The 21089-nt window shown below is 38.9% G+C and overlaps 1 protein-coding gene across 8 annotated transcripts in view; it reads left to right on the plus strand.

The window, feature by feature from the left end:
• AEBP2 (AE binding protein 2) overlaps positions 1-21089 on the plus strand; it is a 257005-nt gene that overhangs the window by 84671 nt on the left and 151245 nt on the right. For 3 of the 8 annotated variants that reach the window (XM_015151239.3, XM_001096639.5, XM_015151240.3), the window contains one exon: positions 182-2480. The exons of the other annotated variants lie outside the window; for them this stretch is intronic. In XM_015151239.3, coding sequence (XP_015006725.2) covers positions 182-227 — 46 coding nt within the window. In that variant the 3' untranslated portion in view covers positions 228-2480. Of the gene's footprint in view, positions 1-181; positions 2481-21089 lie in introns of those variants that run through there. 8 annotated transcript variants of the gene reach the window in all.

The following is a 21089-nucleotide window of genomic DNA, read 5'->3' on the forward strand; positions in this document are numbered from 1 at the left end:
AACAATTACAACATGTGCCCTTACAAATACCAAAAGCACTGTAAGGATATTTGTCTTGACAGTGTTTATTGATTTGAAGTCATATTAGGAAATATTTAGACAATGAAAATTATCAAGAGATAATTTACCTTTCAATTATGATAAATAGATGTGATTGGTTGCCATTTGTGTTCTTTTGCAGAACTCTGATAAGAAAAGTGTTCAATTTGTATTTAAGCAAACAGTGAACGACGTTTGCAATCAACTAAAAATTCGTCTATCGAATTAGGGCTGAAAATTACTGTTAAAGAGTGTTGCAGTATGTCTGGTGGCTCCCTTTTCAGGACTAGGGCTTTCTCATGGAGTACAGTATGTTAATATTTACCTATATAACTAATCTGTTAACGGTTTTTGAAAAACCTTTCAAATTATTTGAATAATCTTCATATTTTCATTTAACCTATATGACTCTAATTTTTTTTTCTGAGGAAATCATTTGGTTTTTGAGTTGTTTTTTCTTAATGTAAGAAAAATTGTATTTTTTTTACAAGTATCTTCAAACTGAATCTTTTATGCACCAAAGTTGGTTTTGAAAAGGAAAATAAAATCACTTTCTTGCTTGGTAAGCAAGAAGCCATATCGATTTTTTTTAACTTACAGAAATGGAAATATGTGTAACTTGTTAGTATTGTATTAAACAAATGTTGCATAGAGATAATAGAACATTGCTTGTAAATAATTCAGCAGATTTGTAATATATTTTTATATTTTGAAATGTACTGTAGATGTTTTTCTAGAGGCATGAAAGTTAAATGTATATATTATGGTAGAAATAATATTGAAGGATATTGTAATTCACTAGTGCTGCCAGAGGAATTGTTAATAAAAGCACCTTCTTTAACAATAAATGTCTTTCACAGACTTAAGGGACTGTGTACTACTGTTAATATCTATAAGAACAAAACACATTGAACATCCTTCCAGAAAGTCTTTGAGGGAGGACCTATACCCATAATAGAATTATGGCACTCTTTTCTGACGGTGATCAAGAAATCAATTACTTCCTTACTGTTGGAAGGACATTGTAAAGTATGTGGTTATATGCAGTGAAACTGCAGAAAATACTCCTGATTGAGGAGTTTTCACTTTACTACAGTGATATAAAAACCAGCAGTTTTTACACTAAATTTTTTAAAGAAATATAGACAAAAATATAGAATTAAACCTTTGGTTCCAAAATGGGAAAGGTTCCATGATGCATAAATCATTTCTCATTTGCTTTAAAAAAATTTAAAAATGTAAAAATTATGAGAGACTTTATTCGTTAACAATGGGGTAAAGAGCTATATACATGAAATGAGTCTTATAAAATTAAGTGAAGTGCAAATAAAAGCACTGCTACTATAAGACATTCTGGAATGGTTGTTTAATAAGGGTATTATCCATTTGATCTATAGCAATGTGATTTTATTTTTAAAAAGAAAAGCAGTGTGTTTTCTTTTTTTGTTGTTTTCTTTTGCTTAAGCACTTCATCAATTGCTTTCTTCTGTATCTGCGAAGTAATCTGCAATCTCTTTTGTTCTTTTTAAAATTTGATTTGTTATAAAATTGCCAAATAGAAGTGTTTCAGATACATAGTTTGTACCTGTATTTTTATTTTATTGCCTCATGTTCTTGTAAGTCATTCTTAATTGACCAATGATTGTAGACCTTGCTTGAGTATTTTTTCTAATAAAACAAAGCAAATCACATTTAGCTTCAAATTGTAACAATTCAATTAAATTTTCAAATTACACCTGAAAAGATACATCTGATATTTTCTATGTAGAGCACAGTAAATAAGTTTTTTCGTTGTGTAGAAATAATTAGATGTGAAAACCAGATTTCGTGATCGTTGATTAACTTCTGAGTACTCAATCAATCATAATCCTTTTGCTGCTTATCTGATGTTGGTTTGATACTGTTGATTAACACACCAAAAAGAATATGGAATTGAAATGAGCTAGCTTTATAACTTGTATGTATACATATATACACATAGCATCCAGTTATGACTGGGTAATAAGTGTGAAAATTTTAATTTGTGGTTTTCATTTATTAATGTCTACCCATCTGTATTGTTGCTCCTACCTTCAAATATGACATACTTGTAATATGACACCTGAAATAAGTCTGTTGTCCAGAATTTATGTATTGTTCAGCATCAAGCAAACTGCAGCTCACAAGCACACCCATTTATATGTTGTCTGTGCCTGCTTTCTCCTGCAGTGGCAGAATTGAGTGGTGAGACCTTAGGTCCTGCAAGCCCCCAATTTTTACTACAGGTTGGCAATCCCTAATCCAAAAATCTGAAATAAAAAATGCTCCAAAGTCCAAAACTGAGTGCTGACATCATGCCGCAAGTGGAAAATTCCACGCCTGACCTCATGTGACTGGTCATAGTCAAAACAATTAAGACTTTGTTTCATGCACAAAATTATTAAAACTGTTGTGTAAAATTACCTTCAGTCTCTGTGTATAAGGTGTATGTGAGATATAAATGAACTTTATGTTTAGTCTTGGATCTCATTTCTGAGTCTCATGTATATGCAGATACTAAAAAATCTGAAAAAATCAAAAATCTGAAATACTTCTGGTCCCAGGCATTTCGGATAAGGGATACTCAGCCTGTCTCTGGTCCTTTAAGAAAAAGTTTTTGGTTCCTTTGTCTAGTTGACAAAAAGTTTGGAAACATAAACTTAGACCACACAACTTGCATTTTAATATGATAATGTTGATCTTGGTAATAAGCCAGTACATTAAATTTTAGTGAAAGCTGTTTCATGTATTTTACAGTAAATATCGCCATATTAGGTACCTACAACAAATGGTGGTTTTTGGAAACTTTTACGTTGGGTTTTTTAAGTTATTAGTAGTCCATCATTTCATCATTTGTGTTTCTGTATTTATTTTACTAAGAACTAAGTAAGATTTTGTACATCAGATTGTGTTGGAACCATAAGGCACATCTGCTTTATCTAGAAGAATCTTAAGGTGAAAAATAGTGTAAAATTTAAAAATTTTTATATTTCTAATAAACTTTTTATATATAAATGTTACCTAAAGTGGACACATGTTACTTGTGAATTTCACGTAAGATGGACAGTAATTATCTCTCAATGAATATTTTAAGATTTGTTTTACTAATTGAAAACATTAATATGTCAGTAAATCTTTGGCCTTAATGCTTTTCTCCCCTTTTACACATTAATAAAATGTTTTAAATATGGTATTACTCTTAAAAAGGTAGAAATTGCCAGTTGTTTAAAGCATTTTTATTTTTTCTTTGAATTCTTAATTCATGATGAACAGATGTTGGATTATTCAAATATAAAAATGGGAAAGTATGTATTGAGAATACTTGATGGAGGGTTTTCTCTTTAGTCACAACTTAAAAAAAAGAAAACTTTAATACCTCTGCATAAGTTCTCTGAAAGAACTTAACTTCTTAGTTTATATGAAAACTGATATGTATGTCTGTTTAACAAAGCCTGTTGGGTACAGGTCTACAAGGAGATACTTCATTTCTAAAAAAGGAGTTAAATCGTGTCATTTGAAAAATTATTTTTGAGATAAGTGGACATTTTGGGAATTTTGGTTAAAACATATTTCTCTATTCTAAAAAATAATAGGATATGTATTCATAAAAGGGAAGAAATTGTTAGAAAATTTCCTGTGTACATGGTTTGTTTTAAGAATCTTGGGACCTGGTGTAGGACATTTAGCAGTTCTAACACTGCAGTTTTAATATATTTGCTGTTTTTTTTTTTTAAAGATTAGAATATGTTTAAAATTTAATGGTTATGAGGCTCTGTAGCCTTAAAATGTGTTATAGTAGTAAAATGTATTCTTTTTATCTTAAAAAACCTAAATATTTACATTGCATAATTTATTTATTGAATCAAGTTTGCGTGGTCTCACACATGGTTCTGTTAATCTAAAAATTAAAAAGGATTTGTAAGCAGGTTAGAGCAGGAATTGCAACCCAGGTGTTTTTTTTCTAGGTCAGAATTCTTTTCACTGTACCACACTGCTGCTCTCAGTGTGAGAACGTGAATGTACATTGTGATACCACTGTGAAGTTGTGTCCGGTGTTTCTGCCACAGCCAGTCCCTAGCATGATCATTCGTGGCACAAAATAGTCTGTAAAATTTGTTGAATGAGTATTATAGGTGAGTAATTTTTATAGTAGAATACTTTGGAGAATTAATAGTGATAAAACAGTAGTAGAGTTGAAGTGACCTGGCTTAAGCCACATCCTGTGATAATATCAGATATGTTTTCACAAGAACCTTATATACCGGATATAGTGGCTCATGCCTGTAATCCCAGCTACTTGGGAGGGTAAGAAGGGAGGATTGCTTGAGGCCAGGAGTGCCACGCTACAGTGAGCTATGATCAGAGCACTGCACTCCAGTCTGTGTGACACAGCGAGACCCCACCTCTTTATTTTTCGCTAGGGAGTCTTGCTCTGTTGCTGAGACTGGAGTGCAGTGGTATGATCTCAGCTCACTGCAACCTCTGCTTCCGGGTTCAAGTGGTTCTTGTGGCTCAGCCTCCCAAGTAGCTGGGACTACACGTGCGTGCCACCATGCCCGGATACTTTTTGTATTTTTTAGTAGAGACAGAGTTTTGCCATGTTGGCCAGGCTGGGCTTGAACTCCTTACTGCAGGTGACTCTCCCACCTCTGCCTCCCAAAGTGCTAGGATTACAGGCATGAGCCACTGTGCTTGGCCCCTGCCTCTTTAAACAACAACAAAAATCCTTATAAAAGGAACTATGCTTCAGTTTGTTTAAACATTCTTAGTGTAAAGGGTTATTGATGTTATGTTTTTATATACTTGGATGTAATATTTTGGCTTATTTGATTTTATTTAAAAATGTTTCTTTTTGTCAGAGTCATGTTTTATGATATAAATAACTTTTTTTTTTTTTTTTTTTTTGTTTTTTTTTTTTGTTGTTTTTTTTTTTTTTTGAGACGGAGTCTCGCTCTGTCGCCCAGGCTGGAGTGCAGTGGCGCGATCTCGGCTCACTGCAAGCTCCGCCTCCTGGGTTTACGCCATTCTCCTGCCTCAGCCTCCTGAGTAGCTGGGACTACAGGCGCCCGCCACCAGGCCCGGCTAATTTTTTGTATTTTTAGTAGAGACGGGGTTTCACCGTGTTAGCCAGGATGGTCTCGATCTCCTGACCTTGTGATCCGCCCGCCTCGGCCTCCCAAAGTGCTGGGATTACAGGCGTGAGCCACCGCGCCCGGCCTTTTTTTTTTTTTTTTAAGACAGATTCTTACTCTGTTGCCCAGGCTGTAGTGCAGTGGCAGAATTGTAGCTCAGTGCAGCTTCAAACACCTTGGGCTCAAGTGACCCTGTCGCCTTGGCCTCCCAAGCAGCTAGGCCTCCAGGCATGCGCCACGACACTGGCTTTTTTAATGTATTGCCCAGGCTGGTCTTCAACTCCTGGTATTACAGATGTGAGCCACTGCACCTGGCCCAACATTTTTTTTAAACACTATTTTGAAGGAGCTACCCAGTATTTGGTTTCTTGTTTTTTGAGATGGAGTCTCTGTTACTCAGGCTGGGGTGCCTCCCGGATACAAGCGATTCTCTTGCCTCAGTCTCAAGCGATTGCCCGGCTAACTTTTGTCTTTTAGTAGAGACAGGGTTTCACCATGTTGACCAGGTTAGTCTCGAACTCCTGACCTTGTGATCCATCCATCTCGGCCTCCCAAAGTGCTGGGATTACAGGCATGAGCCGCCAGGTCTGGCCAGTTTCTTTCTTTCTCTTCTTTTTCTTTCTTTCCTTCCTTCCCTCCCTTCCTCTTTTCTTTCTTTCCTTTCTTTTCTCTTTTTTCTTTCTCTCTCTTTCTCTCTTTCTTTCTCTTTCTCTCTCCTCCCACTGTTTTTTTTTTTTTGGACAGAATCTCACTCTTTTGACCAGGCTGGAGTGCAGTAGCACAATCTTGGCTCACTGCAACCTCTGCTTCCCAGGTTCAAGCAATTCTGCCTCCACCTCCGAGTAGCTTGGAGTACAGGCACGTGCTGCCATGCCAGGCTAATTTTTGTATTTTTAGTAGAGACTGGGTTTTGCCAGGATGGTCTTGAACTCCTTACCTCAGGTGGTTTGCGCCCCTCTGCCTCCTAGAGTGCTGGGATTACAGGTGTGAGCCACCGTGCCTGGCCTGGTTTCTTTATTTGAATGTTTTGTCTTGATCCCAGAGTGTTGCTGGTTTCAGATGACCTTTTTTCCTCTTCAGTGTTCAGATGCTTTTGCTGAAGAATACCTATGTTTAACTAGTTTTTAAGTTTATTATGAAATTACAATGGACTTACATATATCTGTTGAAAACGGAATTTATATTTGGATGCCTAATGCATCTTGTGTATACATAAGATTATTATATTTTGGGGCCTTTTTTGTTAGAAAAACTGTTTTTAGAGGAAGGTGTGTAGCTAGGTAATAGTAATAGATTTAAAACCGTGATAGCTTATTCTTGAGAGCTGGGCTCAGTGCAAATAATTTAGTATAGACATCATTGAGCATTGCAGGAGAGTGGGTCATAAGTTCCCAGCTTCTGTCCCCTTGAATTTCATAAATGAAAAGAGAGCCTAGTTATTTTTTTAATGCCAGCATAGTAAATGTCAATCCAATTTTGTAGAAGTTAGCTTATTTAAATTTCAGACTTCTATCTTCTTATGTGGCCGCCCCAAATCTGAAAGATCTGATTTCCTTTTAAATGTAATTTCAGAAGTCCACAGTTTTTTCAGAATTTGTCCTAAGGATCAACAGTATTTTTTAAAGTAACTTTTTATATTAACTTATAATGACCAAATTGAAGAAATTATAAATGTAGAAAATAGGAACAAAATGGAAGTCTTTACTTTCAATTAGCCACACCTTCCTGGTCTCCTGATTAATATTTTTCTTTTGTCCTTTTTAAAATCATTACATACTCAGTTCTATAATTTGGCCTTTTTTTTTTTGGTCTTTTTCTTTTTTTCTTTCTTTCTTTTTTTTTTTTGAGACAGTCTTGCTCTGTTGCCCTGTTTGACTTGAGTGTGGCGTGATCTCGGCTCACTGTACCCTCCGCCTCCTGGGTTCACAAAATTCTCATACCTCAGCCTCCCGAGTAGCTGGGACTACAGGCACGGCTTACTCAGGGCATTGGCATAGGTCTTTCTTCCTTTCGCTTTCTGTTTCTTTTCCTTTTCTTCCTCCCCTCCACTCCCCTCCCCTGCCATCCTTTCCTTTCCTTTTTTTTTTTTTTTTTAAGATACTGTCACCCAGACTGGAGTGCAGTGGTGTGAATATGACTCATTGCAACCCCCACCTCCCTCATTTAAGTGATTCTCGTGCTTCAGTCTCCTGTGCCTCAGCTGGGATTACAGGCATGTGTCACCATGCCCAGCTAATTTTTGTATTTCTGGTAGAGATGAGGTTTCACTGTGTTGGCCAGGCTGGACTTGAACTCCTGACCTCAGATGATGTGACCGCCTTGGCGTCCCAAAGTGCTGGGATTATAGGGGAGACACTGTTAACTGACTTAAAGAGTTTTTTTCATTATAAGTTGTGAGTTGATGCATTATAATTTTGGTATTGCTAAATGTTTTCCTTAAAAGGTGGTACCAGCATAAACTTCCATCAACTGAGTGTGAGTAAATATTGTTGCTCATGCTGTGTTAATATTACTGTAGTCAGTCTAAGGTGGACAGATGACATCAGTATCTTTCAGTCCATTTAAGTTGTACAGTTAGATAAGTTTTGACAGATGTATATGTAATCACCAAACAAGATATATAGAACATTTCCATCACCTTGCATAGGTTCCCCCATGCTTCCTTCCATCCTCAGCCCCAGGCAACCATTGATCTACTCTGTGGCACTATAGATTGGTTGCATTTTCTAGAATTTTATATAAATGGAATAATACAGTGTATACTCCTTTGTGTATGTTTTCCAGCATAAATGATTTTGAAATGCATCAATAATACTGTAAAAAAAATTTGCATTTTTTATTTCTCCAGTGACATTGAACATATTTTTTCTGTAGCTTTTAGTTATTTATACTTGAAGTAGATACTGGAGACACTAAACATTATCTAAACTCTTCTGACTTCAGATTGCCCTTTAAGATTTACTAAATAAATAAAAAAGACTTCTTGTTCTGGAGTATGGCTGGGTAGCATTAAAGACATTAAGGCAGCTTAAAAAATGAATTTTTGTCTGTTTAATCAGTTTCAATTTATTATCAGTTTTTAAGGTATTTGTGTGGCTTATGATGGTCTTTATATGCTGGAGATGTTAAAACAAGTATAATTTGTTAACTGTTGTACCAGCAATGTTATTAAGTCAACTTTTAGCCTACAAAATAAAAATCGTATTAATAGAAAGAAAAATCTTACAGGACTTAGAAATACATTTGAAGACTTTCCAGAAAGATAATCCTCAAACTACCCAAATGGTATAAATTGAAATATACATAGAAAAATGTACCCATTCAATATCAAGCATCTGCAAATTGTAAGGCACTGCTCTAGATGCTACAGATTTAGCAGTTGCATCAAGAAATAAACATTCTTGATCTCATGAACCTTAGAATTGTGTGTATGGGAGATGGCAGACAATATGCAAGTGAGTGAAACATACATGGTGTAAATGCTATGAAGAAAAAACGGGGACAGTGAAAGGGGAAGTGAATTTGTGATAGAATTTTAAGTAGGGTACTTGGTAAGGCCTTACTGAGCAAAGCACTGAAGGAGCCTAGTGAGAGTAAATGCAGGTATCTGAGTAGAGAACCCTCAGCTAAGAGAACAGCAACTATAAAGCCCCTTGAAGCAAGAACATTTATTAAAATGCTTTATGCTTGCTGTTCTCTTGTACTGTCCCAAGCATGATTACAGGTACTGGAGATGCTGCACTGAACAAAACGTTAAAAAATAATTCCACCTTTTTGGAGCTTAACATTTCATCATGCTTGATGTGTTTGGTAAAGCTGAGGTTGATGTGAAGAGACTTTGAGGAGATGGAAAGCCTTAGGAGAGTTTTGAGGAGAGAAAGGTTATGATCTGAATTATATCTTAAAAGGATCACTGATTACTCTGAAGAATTAACTAATAATGGGAGCAAAGGCAGAAACAGGAAGAGCAGTAAAAAGGCTCTTAAAAAAAAATCAGTGGCTTGAACCAGAATGGATGGTGGTAAATAGTGGTTGGTTTTGCTGTGAACGTAAAACTGCTGTAAAGAACAAAAAAAGCGGTTGGGATTTGGATTTTCATTTGAAGGTAGATTTGTTGATAGTGTGGTTATAGTATGAGAGAGTCAGGGTGGACTTCAGCGTTTTTGGCTGTAACTAACTGGTAGGATGGAACTGCTGTGAGATAGTGATGGGAAGGACTACAGTGTGGAGCAGGTTTGGGGAGGGATGAGTTTCGGAATTAAGCTTTGAATGTTTTGTGATTGGGGTGCTTATTAGACATCCAAGTGGGGAGTATCATGAGTCAGAGATATATAATGGAAATGATGTCAGGAAGGCTGAGGATGTAATTTATATATATATTTGAAATCTGTGGTAAGTCATTACACATGCATAAAGGTAAGTTTATCATTTCAGCTCCAGTGAACAGTTTTAAGTGCTTGGGAGTCAGCTTGAGCAAGAGCAGGACGCTGGACACTTGAGTTGCAAGCAGTAGGGGTTTAACCTAAGACCTAGGAGAAATACACTTTTGATAAGCTTATCAACTGCCAAGTGGTGGTCAGGAATGATTGGTCCATGGTTCAAGTTGCTGGTGATTAAAAAAAAAAAAAAATTAGGAATGGAAAGAAAACTGCTGAGCTTTTATTTCCTGTGTACTGAATGCCAATTTAAATCAGCCATTCTGCCAGGCACAGTGGCTCATGCCTGTAATCCCAACACTTTGGGAGGCTGAGATGGGTGGATCACTTGAGATCAGGAGTTCGAGATCAGCCTGGCCAACATGGTGAAACCCCGTCTCTCCTAAAAAATACAAAAATTAAACTGGGCGCGGTGGCTCAAGCCTGTAATCCCAGCACTTTGAGAGGCTGGGGCGGGTGGATCCGTACTTTGGGTGGTTTACAGGCGCCTGCCGCCATGCCTGGCTAATTTTTTGTATTTCTATTTTTATTTGTTTTATTTTTTTGAGACAGAATCTCACTCTGTCTTCCAGGCTAGAGTGCAGTTGCACAATCTTGGCTGACTGCAACCTCCGCTTCCCGGGTTCAAGTGATTGTCCTGCTTCAGGCTCCCGAGTAGCTGGGATTGCAGGCATGCGCCACCATGCTCGGCTAATTTTGTATTTTTAGTAGAGACAGGGTTTCTCCATGTTGGTCAGGCTGGTTTCGAACTCCCAATCTCAGGTTATTGGCCTGCCGTGGACTCCCAAAGTGCTGGGATTACAGGCGTGAGCCACCGGCCTGGCTAGCAGGAAGTGATAAAAGATATAGGAAGAATAAAGTGAAATTTGCAAGAGGAAACAGCAAGTGTAAAAAAATACAAAACGTTTACTACAATTTTATGAGATTTTAGTACTCAGCATATACTTGGTTCTTGGGATATAAATGAGTAAGGTGTTTTGTTCACACTTTGCAGATGTGGGCATAGGAAGAGCATAGTGACATTAGCTTAATTTTTATACAGTGTGAAGTGCCCTGTTGGAGGTATGCCTGGAGTAATGTGGAAGCACAGAGAGCACTTGACCCAGCTCTAGAGCATTCAGGCAGGCTCCCCTCAGGTTACCTTTGAAGTAATACCTGGGACTCAGTGATGGCGAACGGAGGGGAAGATGGAGGCATTTAAGATGGGGGTTTCTGTGTGCCGTAGAGTGGAACAACAGCTTTGTGTCTAGGTAACGGCCAGGAGTGGTGGGAGCTAGGTCTGAAGAGGTAGAGAGGACCAGTTGTTGTGAGGGCCTTGTGTTCCATAAGCTAGAGCTTGGGCTTTATGTGAAAGATTTACTGGTAAGATAACTTTTGATGTACCTACGTGAGTGGCGATGGGGAAACTAGCCCAAAGGCTGCTGTTCTGCCCTGCTCCCCAGTGAGGGAGAAACAGAAATCACTTTTCGAAAACATTCAAGACTTACTGAAGAGCAAGATTTGAAAATATTAGAATTCATTACTGTAGGAATTCATTTTTTTTAACAGTGCTTAATAAAATATGTTACCTATGAAATCAATTCCGACTTCCTTGGGTATGGTGGGGGGTACCTTAACTTACTCATGAAGGTGGTAGCCTTTCTAGCTATGTATTGGTCCTATAGTACCCATACATGTGTTCTTTTTATGTGGGATGTAAAAGTACTAGAATAAAGTACTAGAATAAATTCCCCATTATATCTTTGTGAGAAGTAATAAAACACCAAAAACATCCTTAAAACACTAAAAAATACAAAAATTATGGTATGACATTGTGGTATGTCATATTCAAACTGGTAGAGAAGTCCAGCCTACACATATTTCCAAATTGGGGGAAAACAGGCTCATTAACATGGGACTGAGCCAACAATTATTTTTTTTTCCTCCAGCATGATGGATGGTTTATTTTGTGACATTGTGCAGATATTGCATAGGAACTTAGCAACATAGGAGATATTTCCTGAAACAGAGAATGACTTTTGGCATAGTGAGTTAGTTGATATAAGGAAATTTGAACATTAGACATGTATTCCAAGCAGATTTTACAAATAGGAAATAATTGATTTTTTTTTTTTTTGTCAGAAAAGGGAAAAAGTGAAAGTACAGAAATGAATCATACAACAAATATGTGTGTACCAGGCACTTCCTGTGGCTGGGAATATGGACTAGCAGGCCTGCATTGGATACTTGATTATGAAGATTAGATGTTGAGCTGCTTCTAGAAGCCTCTTTCTGGGATTCTTTCATCCAGCTCTTGGAGAAAATTTAAAACATTAGTTTGGTATCTTACCTTTTAATCTTCTCCCACCCCAATTCAAAAAGGTTTCATGATACAGCAAGATAACAATTTAAAAAATGAAATAAGAGAAGAAAAAATTTAAGGCACAGCTGGAGTGATCTCCATGAAATGCATGCTCTTAAATTTTATATGCTTCTCAGAGGTTGGCCATAAACTTGTTAGCTTTAAGCTAATTTATGGAGGAGTGCAAGAGGATGTTGCAAGATTCATGGTATTTATAACTGTAGTAAGCATTTAGAATTAGCTGGACGGTGGGCTGGGGAATTTAGTCTTTACAGTTAATGTATAAAATGTGGGTTTTATTTTTTTGGTTTTACAAATGAGTTACTTGGGTAACTTGTCCAAGACATACAGCCAGCACGTGACTGAGCCCGGAGTTTGAACCAGTTCTGCTTGACTATAAATCCAGAAATCTTACTATTGTGCCTTTTTGATAAATAGTTAATTATTTGAATGTATTTTGCAAGGCTGTGTTAAAAGAATAAGCAACTTTGAAAGAAAATATATTAATCAGTGCCATGTACATTTTAACCAAGCTTTGTTCATCTCTCTGTATGTTTGAAATTTTCCAGTTGTTATGCAACTGATTGCCTAGAGATTGAAATGACGTTTAGTTGATGACAACAAGATAAATATATTGCAAAATCATTAAAAATACTTCCCTTTCACTGATTCCTTCTCTACTGCTCTTTTTTCCTTTATACAGACCTGAGTTTCTTACCTGTATCATGATCCTCCTCTCTGAGATACTTCTTTTAATATTTATTGCATGGCATGTCTACCGGCAACATATTCCCTCAAATTTTGTTTGAGAAGGTCTTTATTTCTCCATAATTTTTGAAGGATAATGTCCTGAGATACAGGATTCTAGATTGGTGGGGTTTTTTTCCCCCTCTCTCAACACGTTAAGCATCTCAGTCTCCTTGCTTACATGTTTTCTGAAAAGGATGATGATGTTCTTATCCCTGGTGCTCTATAGATAAGGTGGATTTTTTCCTGTAGCTTTTTCCGAGATTTTTCTTTATCTTTGATTTTCTGCAGTTTGGAGATGAAATGCCTACTTGCAAGTTTTTGGCGTTTATCCTGCTTGGTGTTCTCTGAGCTTCCTAGATTTGTGGTTTGTTGTCTGATATTAATTTTAGGAAATTATCAGTTATTATTGCTTCATGTATTTCCTCTGTTCCTCTGCCTCCTTGTATTCCCATTACATGTATTTTACACTTTTTAAAAGGTTGGTGCAAAAGTAATTGCGGTTTTTGCCATTTGAATAGTTGTCCCACGTCTTGGATATTCTGTTTCCTTTTCCTTTTCCCCTTTCCATTCCTCCCCACCGCCCCGCCGCTTTCTTTTTCTTTTCAGTTTTGGAAGTTTCTTTTGGCATAACCTCCAGTTCAGAGAGATTTTCCTCACCTGTGTCCAGTCTCCTAATGAGCCCATGAAAGGCATTCTTTATTTCTGTTATAGTGTTCTTGCTTTCTAGCATTTTTTATTCTTTCTTAGAATTTCCATTTTTCTGCTTATATTACCCATCTCTTCTTGCACATTGTTCACTTTCTCCATTAGCACCCTTAACATATTAATTATAATTATTTTAAATTCTTATCTGATAATTCCAACGTCTCTGCTATATCTGAGTCTGGTTCTGGTGCTTGTTGTGTTTCTTAAAAATTTGTGGTTTTGGCTAGATGTGGTAGCTCACACCTGTAATTCCAGCACTTTGGTAGATCGAGGCAGGTGGATCACCTGAGGTCAGGAGTTCAAGACCAGCCTGACCACCATGGTGAACCCCATTTCTACAAAAATACAAAAATTAGACAGGCATGATGGCGGGTGCCTGTAATCCCACCTACTTGGGAGACTGAGGCGGGAGAATTGTTTGAACCCAGGAGGCAGAGGTGGCAGTGAGCCGAGATCCTGCCATTGCACTCCATTCTGGGCAATAGAGCAGCACTCTGCCAAAAAAAAAAAAAAGTAGTTTTTGCCTTTTGGTTTGCCTTGTACTTTTTTGTTGAAAGGTGGACATTTGTTGAAAGGTGGTCATAAATAGGCCCTTAAGGTGGGGAAGTGTTGGGGGTGAGGAAGCATTCTATAGTCCTATGATTATGTCTCAGTCTTTTAGTGAACTTGTGCCCCGGGCTGTGACCTTTACAAGTGCTTTTCAGTTTTTCCCCCTCTTTAATTGGGATAGGATGACTCGAGGGGGCTGCGGTTTAGATGGCCAAGTTTCAGTGTTCCCATCTTCAGGACTTTTCCCAATTTGGTTGGTCTAACGTTAGTAAGTTAGGCTCTGGTTAAATAGTTTCCCTTAAAATTAAAGAATTTTTTTTCTTTGAGGGCAGGCCTTACTAAGAACAGAATGCTCTGGGTATATTCCAAATGGCTGGTTTTCCCATCCCTCTGCTGAAAATGTGTGAGGTTTTTTTTTCCTGTCTTCACTGTGAGAACCTGGTAGAACTTCTGGAGATGAACTCACTAAAGTATGTGGGCAGAGGGAGATGGTAGGCACTAAAGACTGGGCCCTTTGGATTTTTAAATGTTTTAGACTTGTCCACATTGAGCCTCCAGCAATTTGACAGATTTAAGAAGAGTTGTTGCTGGACGTGGTGGTTCATGCATGTAATCCCCAGCACTTTGGGAGGCAGAGGTGGGTGGGTTGCTTGAGTTCACGAGTTCCAGAGCAGCCTGGGCAACATGGTGAAACCCTGTGTCTACAAAAAAATAGAAGAATTAGCCAGGTGTGGTGTCATGCGCCTGTAGTCCCAGCTATTCAGGAGGCCGAGGTGGGAGGACGGCTTGAGCCTGGGAGGTAGAAGTTGCAGTGAGCCAAGATTGTGCCACTGTGCTCCAGCCTGGGCAATAGAGCCAGGCCTTGTCTCAAAAAACACAAAAAGAGTTGTTGATTTTTGGTTCAGTTTTTTACTTGTCGGGATAGATTGATGACTTCCAAGCTCCTTACATGCTGGACTGGGAGCTGGAAGTTCACACTATTAGAAAGAAACAGTAGTCTGTTAACATCCATTACTGTGTCTTCACTAGTGTGAATGAGAGTTAAGCAGATACAAGGATCAGGGATGTATTTTCAGACTGTATGTTATGCAATTTATATCAGATTAAGCATTCTCAGGCAAAATTAAAGTACAGTATTTCGGTTTTTGTGATTGTTTTCTTTTCCACTCTGTTTAAAATACAGGAACTCGAAGAAGAAGGAGGAATCAAATGAGGAAAAAGGAGAAGTCAAATTATCTTAGGTAGTTTGAGCTGCCATAACAAAGTAGCATAGACTGGGTGGCTTATAAACAACAGAAATGTATTTCTCAGTTCTGTAGATTGAAACTCTGAGATCAGGGTGTCAGTATGCCCGGGTTCCAGAGAATGTCCTCTTCCAGGCTGTCTTCAGACTGCTATCTTGTAGTCTCACATTCTAGAAAGCTTATGGGAGGAGACCTCTCTGGGGTGTCTTTCATGTCGCTAATCCTATTCACGAGGACTTTACCCTCATGACGCCTCCCAAAGGCCCCAGGAGGACCTGCCTATCTTACTACTGTTACATTGTGGGTTAGGATTTCAACATGGCTTTTGGGGAACACAAACAGTCTATAATATCCCACCCCCCCAATTCATGTTCTTGTGTGCAAAATACATGAATTCCACCCAGCAACCTCAAATGTCTTAACTCATTCCAGCATCAATTCTAAAGTCTAAAATCCAAAATCTCATCTAAATTAGATGGTAATCAGGTGGTAATGTCGGAGCAGGGACCTGAAGAGCAGAGGGAGCTAGGCCTGGGCTACATGCCAGAGTGAGTTCCAGGCAGGTGGTGCGAGTGCAAAGGCCCGAAGCGTGGGGGTGGGGGCAGGGGCGGTGGCTGGTGGTGTGGCTGGAACACAGCCAGTGAGGCATGACTAGGGGCACACCATAAAGGGCAGGGGTTGGCGAAACTTCTCTGCAAACTTTTTTTTGTAAAAATGTGTTTTAGGCCGGGCGCGGTGGCTCAAGCCTGTAATCCCAGCACTTTGGGAGGCCGAGACGGGCGGATCACAAGGTCAGGAGATCGAGACCATCCTGGCTAACATGGTGAAACCCCGTCTCTACTAAAAATACAAAAAACTAGCCGGGCGAGGTGGCGGGCGCCTGTAGTCCCAGCTACTCGGGAGGCTGAGGCAGGAGAATGGCGTAAACCCGGGAGGTGGAGCTTGCAGTGAGCTGAGATCCGGCCACTGCACTCCAGCCTGGGCGACAGAGTGAGACTCCGTCTCAAAAAAAAAAAAAAAAAAAGTGTTTTTTTTTGGCCGGGTATGGCTGGCAGGTAGATTGTAAAAGGGGTCTGTCTCCAGTACTCATTTCTGTCATAGTGGAAAAGCAGCTATAAAAGTTATATAGAAAAATGAACATGGCTGCATTCCAGTAAAACTTATATTTACAGAAGTAGAGAGTGAGCTAGATTTGGCACATTGGCCATGGTTATCTGCTGGCCAATTATAGGGGCTCATAAGCCATTGGGAAGCACCTTGGATTTTATTCTAAATATGATCGAGGTTTTTGGAGGGTTATGAACAAGTGAGTGAAATGACAGGATTTATTTTGAAAGGATTGGCCAGGCACAGTGGCTCACACCTGTAATTTCAGTGCTTTGGGAGGCCAAGGCAGGAGGATCGCTTGACGCCAGGAGGGTTTCTTTTTTTCTTTTTTTTTTTTTTTGAGATGGAGACTCACTCTGTCCTTCAGGCTGGAGTGCAGTGGTGCAATCTCAGTTCACTGCAACCTCCGCCTCCTGGGTTCAAGCAATTCTCCTGCCTGAGCCTCCTGAGTAGCTGGGATTACAGGTGCGTACCACCACCCCGGCTAATTTTTGTATCTTTTTTTTTTTTTTTTAATACTGGGTTTTGCCATGTTGGCCAGCTGGTCTTGAACTCCTGATCTCAGGTGATCCACCTGCCTCAGCCTCCCAAAGGGCTGGGATTACAGACATGAGCCACCGTGCCCTGCCAAGGCTAGGAGTTTGAGACTGCAGTGGGCCATGATTGTGCCACTGGACTCCAGCCTGGGCGACAGCGAGACCCTGTCTCAAAACAAACAAACAAACAAAAAACACCAAAAACCCCCAAACCAACAAAGGATTGCAGGTTGCTTTGTGGAGAACAGAACATATCCTCCACACAAATGGAAAGAGGAAAAGCTGTTTGAGGTTTCATATGAATCTAGGAAAAAGACCATGGTGACTTGGACTCAGGTAGTAGCAATGGAGTTGGCAAGAATGGGTAACAGTAGATGTATTTGAGATGAAGTGTTTGTGTATGGGCTAGCTAAATATGATGCTAAGATTAGTGCAACTGAGTGAAAGATGGTGCATCTTACTTGTTTAGAAAAGACTTTACAAGAATGAGCTTTGGTGGAGAAATTGAGTTTGGTTAAGTTCGAGATGCCTATTAAGCATCTAAGTGACAAAAGGGAGCATGCAATTGGGTGTATTCCAGTCTCCTCTCTTTCAAAGAAAGAGGAGAAGGTATGAAAAAGAATGATCTGGAAGAGTGAATGGAATAAAGAAATCTAATTGAAATATTGGACAGTTCTGAAATAACACGTGAGGTTTGCTGTCAAATTTAGAATGAGAGTAAATACCATTGTATGTTTTCCCCCTAGTTATAATGAGCTGTGTGGGTACAGGTATGGAGTAGATGGAGAGCTGGGTTTAACTGGAACTGAGGTTTTATTAGGCAGATACAGTGAAGGGAAAGAGGTCCTAGGAAAATATGTGCTTTGTACCAATTTGGATGAGGAAGGAAGTGAGGTCATGATAGTGAGACTGAAAGAATGAGAGATATTACATACTGATGGGATTGAAGAATTGCTGGACTTACTAGAGGAAGTGAAATGGAAAGTCAGAATTTTGGTCAGAGATGCTTAGAATTAAGATTTTGCTCATGATACATCAATTGCCAGCACAAAGATCCAACATATGACCGTGAGAATGGGTGATGGTGGGGGTTGAGCCTGTGATCAATGGATTTAAGGGAGTTGAGTAACTGAGAGGTCAGAGTGTGGCATTAATCCCCTTAACGTGCATTTCAGAATCAGCAGAAATGATTGTAAGAGTTGTAGAGATCAACACACAAAGCTTGGAAGCAAGTGTATAATCTTCAGTGAATATGAATGATCGGGAGTGAGCAGGAAGATGGTTGTAAATGCTAATTCCAAGCAGCCTTGTGACTTTAGGCCAAGTCACTTAACCACTCAGGTGTCCGTTTCCTTGTGTGTATAAATGATGAGTGAAGACCCATTTTTTTAAACCTGAAAACCCGGACTGTAGTATGTATTGGAGGAAGCAAGAGTGGCTTGGGAAGGGAAAGACGGGGGATTTTCTTTGAGTGCTGTGATTACCTCTGCGTATGCTTTACCTCTGGCATCAGTTTAATCAACCCTGATCCAGGATGTTCTTCAGTGGCACAGTCACAAAGTTACCACCGAAGTCAAAAGACTACTTGCCAAAATCATGAATACTTTTCTGTTGTTATAACCAGCTATGTTAAATTTGTCTATATTATTTGGTCTTTACTGTTATATTTTAGCAGATCTTTACTAAATTAAGTGACTGTAAAAGACTTCCTAAAATAGCTGTTTTTAGGAATGAATTGATCACCCTTTATGCAAATATGGCATGATGAAAGTAGAAAGTAGTGGTAGTAATTCTGCATATTAAGCTTAAAGCGTGGGGCATTTACTATATTTTTTATGCAAATCTAATGGTTATAAAGTCTTTCAGTTAAGGATATTGTAATCGATTCATCAAGCAGTGTGTGTTTTAGCTGAGATTTATTTATAACAGGATATAATAGTGGGAAAATGAATCCATTTCTGATGAGATTTTTGCAATTTGTCCTTCACTCTTTAGAAAATATCGCAATCTCAGATATAAAGTATTTCTTCCTTTAAGTAGCTTCTAAAAAGTGATTTCTAGCTGGGCGTGGTGACTCATGCCTGTAATCCCAGCACTTTGGGAGGCTGAGGCAGGTGGATCACCTGAGGTTGGGAGTTCGAGACCAGCCTGGCCAACATGGTGAGACCCCATCTTGGGTGTTCTTGGGGGGGTGTCGCTTGAGCCCAGAAAGTCAAGAATGCAGTGAGCCATGATCATATCACTGACCTGCAGCCTGGTCAATGGAGTGAGACCCTGTCTCAAAAAAGAAAAAAAAACTATAAAAGTAACAAAAGTTAGACAAATGCCGTTTGCAACATATGACAGAAAAAAAGGATTAATGCACTGACATAGGGCCAGGCACGGTGGTTCATGCCTGTAATCCCAGCGCTTTGGGAGGTCAAGGCGGGTGGATCACCTGAGGTCAGGAGTTTGAGACCAGTCTGACCAACATGGTGAAACCCAGTCTCTACTAGAAATACAAAAATTAGCTGGGCGTGATGGCGGGCACCTGTAATCCCAGCTACTCAGGAGGCTGAGGCAGGAGAATTGTTTGAACACGGGAAGCAGAGGTTGCAGTGAGCTGAGATCGTGCCATTGTACTCCAGCCTGGGCAACAGAGCAAGACTCTGTCTCAAAAAAGAAAAAAAAAAAAAAAAAAAAAAGAAAAGAAAAGAAATACACTTACATAGATGAATAGTAAAACCGAGCACTGTGGTTCATGCCTGTAGTCTTAGCACTTTGGGAGGCTGAGGCAGGAGGATGACTAGAGCTCGAGCATTCATGACCAGCCTGGGCAACATAATGAGATCTTGTCTCTACAAAAAAAAACTTTAAAAGTTAGCCATATGTGGTGGCACGCACCTGTAATCCCAGCTACTGGAGAGGTTGAAGTGGAAGGATTGCTTAAGCCCAGCAGGTAGAGGCAGCAGTGAATATATATATATATATACACACACACACACACACAACACACACATATATATATGCCAATAAACAATATATCCAGCCTTTGTTGTAATAAAATAAATATGAATTTAAAAAATGAACTGCACTTTTTACCTGTCAATTTTTCTCTTTAGTGGTAATATTCAGGGTTGGAAATGGGACTTAAAACAATGCCACATAACATTTCTAGAAAGGAAATAACAAAAGACACTAAAGACTAAAAAATGTTTCTCCTTTTTGAGTAAATATTTTTCACTGTAGGAAATTAAATAAATACAAATACAAGGATGTTTATTAAATCTTTATTGATACTGGGAGACACTGGAAACTGTAATATTCAACAATAGGTAACTGGCTAACTATAGCACACACACACAATGGAACACCTCATGGATATCAGGAGTCCAGTGACGTGCGGATGCTCAACACATACATTATATGTTATGAACCCAATCGGGGAGAAAAAATCTTGTCTGTATATAAAAGGAAATATCCTAATATATCACATACTAATATATTAACATTTATTATTAAAACGTGATTATGATTATACTTTTTTTTTGAGACAGAGTCTTGCTCTGTTGCCCAGGCTGGGGTGCACCATCAGACAGCAGGCACCATCTGCTGTCTGAAACCTCCGCCTCCTAAAGTGCTAGGATTACAGGCGTGAGCCACCGTACCTGGCCATCTTTATGTGTTTCTATGTATAGAGTTTTGTTTGTTTGTTTATAAACAGGGTCTCACTCTGTCACACAGACTAGAGTGCAGTGGTACAAACAGCTCACTGCCTCCTCTACCTCCGGGGCTTAAGTGGTCCTCCTGCCTCAGCCTCCAGTGTTGCTGGGACCACAGGCATGCACCACCACACTTGGCTAATTTTTTTATAATTTTAAAGACAGGGTCTTATTTTGTTGCCCAAGCAGGTCTCGAACTCCTAGGATCAAGCAATCCTTCCACCTCCCAAAGTGCTGGGATTGCAGGCGTGGGCCACTGAGCCCAGCCTATAGAGAGATTTTGAAGAATACATTTTAGAAGTGGGATTCCTGGGTCAAAATTGATACATACAGTGCTGGCAAGTTACCCTCCCAAAGGGCAATACCCATTTGTAGTCTCAGGAAAGGGAATATTTATTTTTTTACACTTTCATCAATCTTGGATATTATCAGTCTTTAAAAAAAATTTTTGTTGTTAAATATGAAGGTCAGAGATTTTTACTTCCTAAAGTCTATGAAAAGAAAAAAAAACCTTAAAAACAGTCACCACGG

This window comes from Macaca mulatta, chromosome 11, assembly GCF_049350105.2.
Source record: "Macaca mulatta isolate MMU2019108-1 chromosome 11, T2T-MMU8v2.0, whole genome shotgun sequence".
Taxonomy (NCBI): domain Eukaryota; kingdom Metazoa; phylum Chordata; class Mammalia; order Primates; family Cercopithecidae; genus Macaca; species Macaca mulatta.